We start from the raw sequence: 12426 nt of genomic DNA on the forward strand, positions 1-12426 counted from the left end.
TATTCTGAACATTAATTGTTTGAATTATAAGGGTACATTGTTTAAGTTTGCAATTTCGAGGCCTTGACTTAGATCTTGTGGTCGCCTCAGGAATCCCTTTGGCTACCACGCTGTAAACAGTGGTGAGGCTGCAGTTCAGAACCTTGGCAATTTCAGTGGGAGTTTTTCCCGCGCGGAAAGTTCCAAAATTGCGACTCGACGTCTTTCCATATTATCGGCTGTTGTTTTATTGTTGTCATTTAGATTTTGCTGGAGTTTTGTTTATAACTAGTAAAGACCCTTGCTTCGAAATATAAACCCGTTTCAACTCAATAAAATCTCGAATATGTGCATGGCGCAAAATTTAAAGGAGTGCTCAGTTTTAGACGCGCACGCTTGATTTCAAGCTAGTAACGTGTATTCAAATGAGTAACGAATATTCAAGCAAGTAACGAGTGTTCAACCAAATAACAAGTATAACTCGTAATTCTGCGAGTTTTCTTGTTTGTTTTTTATCTCAAAATACTCGAGCATCAAAATTCAGCTCTTCGTACATCATTAATAAATATACAATACAAACTCCAATGATTGTATAATCCTACGTTATTCGAGCAATTGTGATCGAATGAGCCGAGATCTATCCAATAATATATTCTTCGTTTTACGAAGCGTTCCTTCGTTGTACCTATCGAAGTTATATCCTTATTATTCAAGGGTTGCGAGGATAAAATTTCAACTATCTGCTGTCGCTGTCTCCAATTCTGTGATAAAAAGAGAAAGGTTGACATAGAGGCAAACTATTGCAATACCCCCAGTTATAATTCATTCTTGTTCAGCTACTTTGAAATATTCATGAATATTGTTCGGTCCGGTACAGACACGGAGTAAAATTACTTGGACCTCAGAGTTCATTTACTCAGACCAATAGCTATACCTAATAAGGAGTAGAAGAAGGAAGCTGTTTCGTTCAAAAACAGGATTGAGGGTTAGTTGTTATAATAAGTAACATATTCACAATACTTGAGCAATAAAACGGTTTTTTTTATTATATGTATTTCTAAAAGACAACCTCACATGTTAAAAGGAAAGAAGAAAAAAGACAAGGTGGAGAGGAGACGCTGTTGCTGTTATTTTTATTATTATTTTTGTCCGTATTCTTGAAACGCAGCTTCAAGTTCTTTATTTCATTTGTACAACAATGCACTTCGTAATTCCTTTTTAAATAATAACTTGTAATCTTATTAATATTAAAATATCGGGGGGAGAGAGTCGTGGTGAAAAAAAAAAAAAAAAAAGAGGAGAAGAAAAATCTGGAAATACATGAGGGGGGAAATTATGGAAGGAAAAAATATCTTTGAGCAACATGTTCCTTTATTAATATATAACTTTAAATGAACGTCATTCAACAGGTTTATTTTGTTGGACTCTACTACTAGTAATGAATATCCCTAGTAAATACATAGAAGTACATATATTGATGATGTCATTATCGGATTTTATTTTGTTATAAAATATAAATATAAAAATCTTTCTTTTTGACAGAAATCCGAGGAATATTTTTATTCGTTTTTATCTTCAGTGTAGTAACTGCCTGCTCCTTCATCAGACAATAAATTATTACACTAGGAATAATAACAAATAAATAGTTGAGTGTGTAAAAAGCTTGCGCGTGATTCTTCTTTCCCTTCACTTGACGCGGACTCTCATAGAGCATGCAAAAAAAAAGGAGTTCATGAAATAGAAGCAGAAAGAAGAAGAAACGCTCCCTCGAAAGCAGCTTGGATATTTCTACACATTACATACATTTAAAAGAATCTATTGACAGCTTTGGAAAAAAAAACTTATATTCACGTTCTCCTCGTATTAAGAATGAAATATAATCAGTTACTATTAGAGACTTGTAAAAAGCACGTCTCTTTCTCAGAGAATCTCGTCTTTCGAGTCTTCTTGAATTAAATATAATTAAATAAATGTATAGTTAACGTCAAGACCACCACCATCAGACCTTTCACTAGTCGTCCAAGTTGTATTCCCTCATATAGTTCTATCATGATTCAAAGATAGAAAGAAAAAATCAACCAACAACAGTGCTACTTTGTTTATTATTTATTTGTAACTTTTTTTGACAAAAGAATTATTCCATTAATTCTCTTCTCCATCCTGACTATTAATACATACTTTATTATTTAGTGATAATTTATATAAATAAAACGACAGTGCTACCAACAAAACCGACCATGCGACATTATTTGCATCACAATTTGAATGTAAGTCAACTGTCTTATATATTATACATATTTTACAAATTGTAACTTGTTTCCTCATGTTCTTAAGTGACCATAAGTCATTTATTTGCTTACTAGTAACTATTTAGGACATCCCCCCCCCTTAAATAAGTAGTGCTAATTAATTAGTGCAGAATTAACCAATATATATATTTAATTAATCATCCTCTTTATAGAGAGCTTATATCATAGCATGTTTTTCAATATAAAAAAAAAATCTAGCGCCCTCCCCCTTGAACGATAATTGACTACTAAACTATTTTGACGGAAAAGTGTAGTTATTTTATTATTATTCTATTAAGTGGGCCTGCTTTTTATTCTTCCCTTTTTTAAGGATTACATACATACATACATATCCAAGTATGTTGGGCGTGTATTGTGTTATTTTTTTCTTTTCCTTATTTTCTGAGACTCTATATAGTATATATTATTAGTGATGGGATGGAAACTGAAGCCCCCTGTCCCAAATTATTCATTTTCTAGTTATTAAGCAGTCGGAGATGAGGGGAAAATGGTCATTTATGCCCTTCATGATAGAATATGTGCTATTTTATAATTGCCTCCCTCCCAAGAGCCCCTTAGAGCACCAAAAGAGGCCGGAACAGCATCGTTTCTTATCTTTGTAGCGTAGCTGTATGAGGATTTCCCCCTTTTCAATTGAGCACTTAGTGATAGTCCGCAACGGAGGAATGAGGAAGAAAGCGGGTTACAAATATCATCATTTATATGTAAGAGCAGACGTGTGATCACAGAAGCACGCGCCTTGGAACAGCAGCCGTAGGCTAGCGCCAAAAAAATATGGCTTAAGGAACAAATAGAACGAGGGATAAAACATTAAAATATTATATACTTAATAAATGTGGCAGAAACTTTCCACGTTTTCTAAAAAAAAAATAAGTAAGGGAAAAAAAGGAAGAATTGCTATTGATGAAGCAAGAAATATATATATAAAGAGGAGGAAGGAGAAGCTGTTGTTTTAGAAGCTGTTTGTGCTACTGGAGGGTGGGAAAAAAGGAAGGGGCGTAAGCTTAAAAATTATGTACATTGATTTTAGAAAGAAATTTTTTACATAAAAAAAAGAAAAGAAGAAGAACCTGTTGATTAAAAGGAGGAGGAGGGAGAGGAACAGCTGCAGCTGCTCCAAGAGGCACATTACTAAATAAATAGATAAAAAAGGAGAGAGAAGAAAAATAAGTAGTAGTAATTTTATTATATTTTTGTCAATGTACAGCATTTTTAAATTAATGTACGTACTAATAGTATAAAATAATAATAATTATATATTTCCAACAAAAATGGTGGATTTTATGATGATGATAATTCCCTCCCAGAGTCTTTGCTGGTAGAAGAAGAAAAAGCGTGCGATCAAATTGTTCACTCTAAGTAGGGAAGACTCTCCTCTGACTACTACTGAAACAATTGCGACATCAGACCACCCTTCTTCTTCCTACTTGGTAAGAGCTCTGTTCTCAGGTAGTAGGCCTACCACTACCCCTTGCGCCCCCTTATTATCGTGGATGAAGAAGAACATAACTGTAATAATCTGAAGTTGATGAGAAATACATCATCATCAGTGGGGGGAGTTGTCATAATACGATGATGATGATAGCCTTGATACCTTCATGGAGGCGGGGCAGGCCCGATGACTTATCCCTTTCATCTTTTTATATATTATATTTCTATTAGTAAACGAAATAATGCAGTCAAGTCGTCCTTAGTAGTGATGATGTGATACAGAGTTGATTCCTGCATTTGCGATCCCTTAATGTACTAAGTAGTCGCCTCCCCCCTGTACCTCCCCCAGAACCGGTTCCATCCCTTATTTCTGTATATTCGTAGGGAAAAGAGAGAGATTTCTTATTTGGTTTGTACATAGAATAGTTGTAATAAATAAAAAGCTAGCTGCTAATTGCTTAAAAGCACAGACCACCTTTATTTACTTTGAGTTAAAGTTATCGCAATAAAGTACTACTTTACTACGTAGAGTAGAGTCTCTGGACGCGACAGAGAAGCCGAAAAAGAGTAGTTAATAGGCGCAAGAAAAAAAAATCAACATCACATCAACGAGTTACATATTATTTTAATATTATTATCATTGACAAGCTGCGCGCGCGTGCCACTTTTCTCCCCCTAATAGAAAAAAAGAAATTCATTTTCTGTCAATGCGCGCGCTGAGGAAGGCAGGAAAAAAGTAGAATATCAAAGTACGAAGAAACTATTTTATATATGTATTATATAAAGTACATTATCTTCTTTCACTTCGCCCCCCGTCTCCTTGGAAGATTGACTGGATAGTTAATTAATTAATTAATATTATGGACTTACATTATCATTGATATAAAGTATGCAAGGAAATAATTGTATAATATCCTTGTATAACAGTAGTGATTGTCAAATATTTTAATTTTAAGAATCATAATACTTGTAAGGGAAATAGCGGATTCTACGGGGCCCTTAAAAAATAATTCATTTTTCCTTCCTTATTTTCTCTTTCTTTTCCCCCCCTTTTTTCCTTCTTCATTTTAGTGATAGCTAGTCGAGTTCCTTAGAGTAAAAGTATACATACTTAGAAAGCATGAAAGAGTGTTGGGGGGGGGCAAGGAAGGAAGAGAAAGGAGTGACTTTGAAAGGCATGAAATATGCTGTACTTATCTTTCATTCTCTACGACGAAAAGAAGCGTTCGTTCGATTGTTATGCATATAATAAATAATATGACTACTACTTCTACAAGTGTTTGGTGGTAAAGCAATAATAAAATTATAATGAGGGAAGGAGAGAAAAGGAAGGAAGGAAGGGAAAAAAGGAAAGAGAAGAAGGGGATCCTGTCTGCCCTGTTCTGCCATTTTTTTTCCTCTCTTTCTATCTCTATGTGTACTACATTTAACATTATTTTAAGCCATTAAAAGAAAAGTAAGACACAATTTATTTATTGTGTTTTTGGAAGGGAAGGGAATGGAAGAGAAAATATCCCCGCCCGGGTGGGTGCTGCGATTATATTATGTTCACTCTTCTCCTCTTTTTTTATGTAATAAAAAAAGAATAAATTTCTGCCAAAGCGCAGCTTCTGCCTTTTTCATTATTATTTCTTTTTCTTAATCATCAGGCATATTGCGTTTTCCTCTTCTTTATAAACAATAATATTTCTAAAAAAAATATATATAATAAAGTACAAGGTCAACTAAGCTAAAGATGATCAAAAAATACATATTTTTTCCCTTACAAACTAAGGAGTTTAAATAATTTTTTAAAGTGAATGACAATGGACTCCTCTAAGGTACTCTGAACCAAACCTCGAGCTTGGTTTTTGAATTAGTTACCAGGCTTTAGTTTACTAATAAAACAATTTACACTCTTTAGTATTTCTTGTAAGCTGTTCATTTTTCTACTCCCCCCTAATAAGTTTGTTGATTGGTTTCATACGATTGAGGGCTTTTTGAGCTATAAATAATTACCCTTTAAAATGTCTAAATCCTTCTGGACCCAAGAATCCCTCTATTTTTCCTTCATGGGCATGTCCCACAGCTTTTTGAATAATTTAATAAAGCCTAATTGATAGATTTAAAAAAGGGGATTCTGATGCAAGGTCAGCTCAAAAGGATTAGTGTTCATCCATCCCGTCTTGTTTCGTCACATTTCACAAGAAAGGTTAACTAAAATAACAAAATGAACGCCATACTTTGTAGTGTGCTGTCAATTTGTCTGTTTTTCCTCTCTTATCAGTGTTCTAAACGTTGATTGCTTGTATTTGAATGTACTTTTGTGAAGGAGCTATGAATAATTCCGAGCAATGATGGAATTATAATTTCGTAGATTTTTTGGGCCTTATTTTAGAGTGTTTATTTTGTAAGGAGGAAAGGTTGCGCGATACAGTAGAGATAAGGACGACTTTGACGTGATATAGAGAGACAGCTATAGCTGAGGTGACATCTCCGTCGTATTAACCCTTTACATTATTAATGTGTACGTGAGACGAGTAGGAGGGGGGTAGGCAGGAGACGCGCGCGTACTTGCAAAAAACTGTAGTTATTGCAAAATGATGATACTATATTATGTTTTTATTATTGATAGAGTATCTAAGAGAGAAAAAAGCTGCACATCACAATCGTTTAGCAAGCCTAAGTCCTGTGCAATCAGAAATGACGCATTTTGAGGTTAATATTATTTAGTGCAGAAGGAGGGGGGAGGAAATCAAGATTTATTTTAGACGTTTTATGTACTGCAAGTTTTTTGTTTTTTCTTTTAAATGCAAGTTGTCCTTGCAAATTAGCAACTAATACTCTTCTACACTATGTTTATGTGATATTGCTAAGCTGTTGCTCAATCGTTTTGTTTTTTCTCTCTCACTAATAAAACTCTTTTTTTTTTTCATATTTTCAGATATTTGATCACAATAATGTTTATAAACGATGGGAATGATTGAAGTCTAAGAACAGAGTTTCATTCAAAGTCAGTCACGTCCTGTGATTCTCAAACCCCATTTCTCATCTCTACCAAAGGATTTTACTTTTCTTTCAAAAGAAGTTTTTTTTTTTTTTAGTACCAAGAATTTAAATTTGCGGTATATATATATAAAAAAAAAAAGGCGAGGACTTTTGCTTGAAAATAATACTACATAAAAAATGGATAACAATTTCTTTGGAGAAATTGAGGATTTTTTAGAAAGCTTTGGCTCCCCTGGGAGCAACTCATCTCCATTACCACCTCCCACTCCAAATATGAATACAAATACCAAAGCTGCATTAGGGGAACGCTTAAAGTCCCGAAACGGTGCGGAAAAGAGGAAACTTGAGGAAGAAACGACTTCATTGGGCTCTCCTGGTTTTGGGGAAATCACAAAGAACGCAAAGTTAGACGATTCCTCTTCAGAACTCTGCTCAGAACAGGAGCTTCCTCGAGCCCCCAATCGATCTACGACTCTCCTAGCACAAGCACTAACAGAAAAGAGGCCAATTTCCAACCCTTCCAATAACTCCATTCTAGATCCTGTGAGCGGAGCTCTTACCAAAGACGACCATCATTTGTATGATGATGAACACATTGTGAATAAGGCGGGCCCTCCGTCCCGAGCCAAGGGTAATGAGGAAATGAGGAACTATATCAAGCCAAATCCAAATGTGAATCGACTCTTGACTCATCTTCAAAGTAATAAGCCAGGTCCAAAAAAAGGTGCAAACAAAATGGACTTGATGGGACCGGCAAATAATCTCAACAATAATTTCTATAATAACAGTGAAAGTGGATTCCCTCCCCCCCTTCCACATTCCGTTCCCTTTGATCCCCAATTGGCCTCACCTATCGGGAGTCCCAAGGATTCTCTCGAATTCTCTCCATTTGATCCCTCTCAGCAGCAGCAGCTGGTGCCACCCATGATGATGAGGCCCAATGGGATGTATAATAACCCTCCAAACAAGCCGCATCCTTCCTCTAGGAGACACATGAACATTAACAACAACCCCTTGCCATGCTTTAATAGCGGCAATAACAGCAGCGTTGTACACCCTACCCCACAACAGAATGGAATATATCCTCAGCAGCATGATATGAATTGGGACTACTCAAACAACAGCAACAATACTGTTGGTGCAAACAAAATCATGTACTCTCAGCAACAACCACAAATGAGGCCCATGATGATGCGCCAGGACTTCAACAACAGACCTCAAATGAATGTTCAATTCCCAAATGAATTTGGAATTAATCCTAGAGGATTTAATGCTAGTGGAAATAGCAACAATGTTGGAAACAACTTTCCACCCAACCGGGGTGGGAGTAACATGATCCCTGGAGGTAGTAATATGTATAGAAGAATGGCCCCTTACAACAACGTTGGACCCTATGGTAATAATAACACTCCTCCTAACATGCTTATGCATCAGCAATATCCTCCTGAGAATTTTAACAACTACAACGTACTGGATGAAGGACGCATCATGAATAATAATTGTCCAGGAGGAGACTTTAATACTGGAGGAGGATTGCCACTTCAGAGTCAAGGGCCGCATCTACCTTCACAAAGAATGAACTACGGATCCATGATCCCTCCGCCCAATGGATCTCCCAGAATGAACTCTCCTGGAAATGTGCGTTTTGATCAACAGCAACCATCCCAGCAGTTTGAATATAATGGAAATCGCTTTGGAAATCGTTATCCCGAGTACTCACTGAATAACCCTGGAAACGCTACCACCGCCAACAATTTCCAGCCACAGAGATCTCCCTACAGTAGACCGCCCATGCAGCAGAACTCTCCACTTCCGCCGCAACTTCCTCCTCCGCCGCCTCCACCGCAACAACAGCAGAACGGGTTTCCAACATTTTTACCAGGGGAAGAGCCCTTTTCAGATTCATCAGCGGATCTCCCAATAATGAATCACTCTCAACCACAAACACTACACCCCCACCATCACCAAGCCCATCATCCTCACCATCCTCAACAGCCACTTCCACCTCCTACACAACAACAGCAACCACCTCTTCAGACTGATTTTGAATACTCTTCTTGGAAAAATGATGCTTCCGAGATAAGGAAGAGTCTACTGGATAACTTGCAAAAGGCCTTGGGACAGGAGGACTCTAATACTGCGTATATTGCTGAACAAGTGGAGTCCGAGGCTTTCAAGGCTTCGGAGTCCATAGAAGCCTATTATCAAAGGCTGGCAGAATGGCTGGCTGGTATTTTTTCTCAACAGCAAGTACAACAACAGCCCCAAGATGATTACCATCAGTCAGCAAGTGTTTCTAGCAACGGTCCTACTAGCAACAATTGTCCAAATTCATCCTCATCTCCCTCGACCCAAAATTCAAACTCTATTCCTGACTCGACCAACACATGGACAGATCCTCCAGCACCAGATGTATCCTCCACTGAGCTCATTGACGGTGTTCTCGGGCTTGACTCATCAGACAAAGGCAACAAGGGTAACAACAATGGGAGTGGCACTGATGGTACCGCCAATACCAGTGCTAACAACAATTCCACTTCCGGCACAAAAAGTGTTGGGAGTAGCAGCTCTGATTCCAGCTCTGAGGTTAGAGACAATAATAGTGGTAGTAGTGTTGTTGGCAATAGTAACAGCAGTAAGTCCCAAGTGCATCCTATCTTATCTAGTCTTCTTCCTGCTCCTCCATCCTCCTCATCGACTTCCAGTAAATCCGTAGTCGATGAACTCTTTTCCTCATCCAACTCTTCGCCCTCTCTAGAAAACGGAGCTAACGCCGTAGTCACATCAGACTCATTTCAATCTCCCTTGAGTTTATCCTCCACATTTTCTTCAACCTCAACCACGACTACGACCGCCCCTATTAGTACAACTACTAATAAAAGGCACACATCAGGGATGGGACTTGCTAGTAGTGGGGGTGGTAACGGCAGTAACGTTAATCCCAATCCCAACAGCAATAGTGTCACGGCGGCTCCTGTCATTGCTGTTGCCAACACAAACACCACTAACGTTGTCAACAATCCACATTCCGTCGATTCTGGGATTGGATCACCTAGATCTATCACCTCTTCATCTCTCTACTCACCAAAGATCCCTCAAGGAACATCTCCGAGTCTTATTCCAAATTCAGAAAACTCACCGGATAAATAAATAAGAGACTGTCACATCCTCTCATGAATATTGCACATGATTGAGATAAGCTTATTACATACATGAACTCCATTTTGGAAGCAGAAACTATATTAAACTATTAATTTATTAGATACCTATAATTAATATATGTATGTATGTATATCATCATGCCCTCATTTCGTCAGCATACACTAATTCAGAAAATATCATCAATTTAAGAAGAAGAAGAAAGGAAAGCAAACCATGTTTGAATTTTAAAGTATGTAAAAAAAAAAAGTCCAAAGATATCTGTGATGTTAATTTGCTCTTTCTTATATTATTATATTTTTTAAAAAAACCGAAAAGTGTATATTTATTTTTATGTTTTATATATAAATAATTTGAAGCACAGAAGTATACGTCTCAAATCCATCAAATTCATCCCATTCGTTAGTCAGAGCCCAACAAGGCCACGGATTTGATTCCTTCAATGAGGGCTAACGTGTTTCTCTTTCTCTATATGTATAGACAGATTTTTCTGCCTTTAAAAAGATACTATAAAAATACGGATCATTCCAAAGTAAAATATTTATATACATACATATAATTAATTATATTTTTTAAAAACTCATTACTCATTCAATAATCAGTTTGCAATTTTGTTTGTTTGAAATTTTCACCCACCGCAACGCTACCTTTATTATCTCACGTAATCTTTCCTCTGAGAAGAAACAAGAGAGGGATTAGGCCCAAAATTAGTTGGAAGGGGTTAACCAATGACTCCCAACTAGGAAATTACTATTGTACAATAATTGCTTGGAGTTGTTGAGGGGCCCTTAACTGATCCCCATGGCTCATTTAATCCAATCAACTTTGTTTAAAACACTGATTACAAATAAAGAAGCGGACAAAGCTGACACGCTATAGTTCTGTGTTGGTGAGTTAAAGGTGTACCACTTTATTAGGCCCAATTTTTATTATTTTTTATTTTCGTATCGTTCAAAAACTTTATCTTTATATTAGTTATATATTGTCCCTCCATATGAAGCGAAAAACCGTTTTTAATATTTTCCTGTATTATCAAATATCATTAAGAGGAGACGTCAAGGAAAATATTTATATTTTTGTCGACATCATTTTATATCTCTCTCGTTATTTTTTCAATTATTTATTCCGATGTATATGCTGAACAAAGTTCCATTTTTATTTACATATATTTTTTTTTTGGCCCAAATGTTGGTTAATTTTCGCATTTCATAATTAAGTTGAGGATCAGTCCACATCAAATGGCCCATAGGTGTTTACTTCAACGACTCTTAACTTAAGTAAAACTTGGGATATATGTTGATTTTTAAGGGCAAATTTTCAATCTAATTTTCTTCCACAATCAGATGTCTTCTCGAGATACGGAGGACTATTTTTCCAGTAATTACAGCAAAAAAAAAAAAATTGTGTTTAAGGCAAATTACAAATAATCATATCTTCTGATCCTGGAGTGCAATTTCAATTAACAAAGTGTTTCCGAAAAATAAAAGTATGTGGAAGAAAGTTTAATTCACATCTTATTTTTATCTAAGCTTATTTTGAGGTCAAACTCTTTAACCTTGACCGCTTAATACAGGTTTAATTTTTTGCTACAAAATTAAAAAGGATTTGAGGTATATCATAAAAAATACACAATTATTAGATGTGGGGTTTGCTGTTAAAATTTCTCAGTTATACCAGCTTTGGGTCAAAGGTGAGTAATTGGGATAAACACCTTTAAAGTATTCAATGTGGAGTAGCCCATATGATTAATTATAATTTATATATTTTTTTTTTCCTATATTGAATTTACATATTAATTATCTATTTATTATTGTACCAGTTCGTTATAAAAAAATTATATTTGAAAATATTGTCAGTTATAAATTTTGTGATATTTTTTTTTTGTAAAAAAAATTAAAAAAAGTGAATGGAAGAAGTTTAAAAAAGTAATTTTTAAATATGAAAATTGACAAACTTTCCTACCCTTTAAAAAAAAAATTAAATATTATATTTATTGTACTTTTATGCACTGTGTAAATAACTCTCCCTTTAATTAATTATATATATTCATTTATAATATATAATTATTTTAAAAAAGTAAAAAGATTTACTTCACTTGGAAAGCCAAATCGTATATTTATATATATGTATATCAAATATCTTTGTTTATTAATTATTATTAAATTACCTTGAAAAGAAGGTAATCAATCCCACCACATATCTTATTATAAATTATTATTTTATGAATTATAAAAAAATATTCAATGAGGATTGGGGTTTTGAAGAATGGAGGAATTATTTTTGTCCCAAAAATTATTGTCCATGTACTGCTTTATTTCATTACTTTTATAAAAATATATATATTTAAATACATTGTCCAGCAGATTTAATGTTCGCTTGGTCCTCCTTCCATGATTCCAATCCTGATTAGTAATATAAACATATATATTTATAAATATATAAGAATTATTATTGATTGACTAGTCTAAGTACATTCTAATTTTGAAAAAAATCTTTTTTTTATATATGATCTATATATCCATTTTTTTATTGGAAATATCTTTAATAATTATAATTAATT

The 12426-nt window shown here is 35.1% G+C and overlaps 1 protein-coding gene across 2 annotated transcripts; it reads left to right on the forward strand.

The window, feature by feature from the left end:
* The first annotated feature begins 1556 nt into the window (after nucleotides 1-1556).
* On the forward strand, nucleotides 1557-10070 carry LOC121125057 (uncharacterized). 2 transcript variants are annotated; one of them, XM_040720161.2, is made up of 2 exons: nucleotides 1557-2246; nucleotides 6643-10070. In XM_040720161.2, exon 2 carries the CDS (start codon nucleotides 6885-6887, stop codon nucleotides 9855-9857), a length of 2973 nt encoding a protein of 990 aa, XP_040576095.1. In that variant the 5' UTR covers nucleotides 1557-2246; nucleotides 6643-6884; the 3' UTR covers nucleotides 9858-10070. The 2 variants fall into 2 exon arrangements, with proteins under 2 accessions (XP_040576095.1, XP_071747388.1); XM_071891287.1 differs by lacking the exon at nucleotides 1557-2246 and adding an exon at nucleotides 6430-6478.
* Nucleotides 10071-12426: the final 2356 nt, after the last annotated feature.

Source organism: Lepeophtheirus salmonis, chromosome 10 (assembly GCF_016086655.4).
Source record: "Lepeophtheirus salmonis chromosome 10, UVic_Lsal_1.4, whole genome shotgun sequence".
Classification (NCBI taxonomy): domain Eukaryota; kingdom Metazoa; phylum Arthropoda; class Copepoda; order Siphonostomatoida; family Caligidae; genus Lepeophtheirus; species Lepeophtheirus salmonis.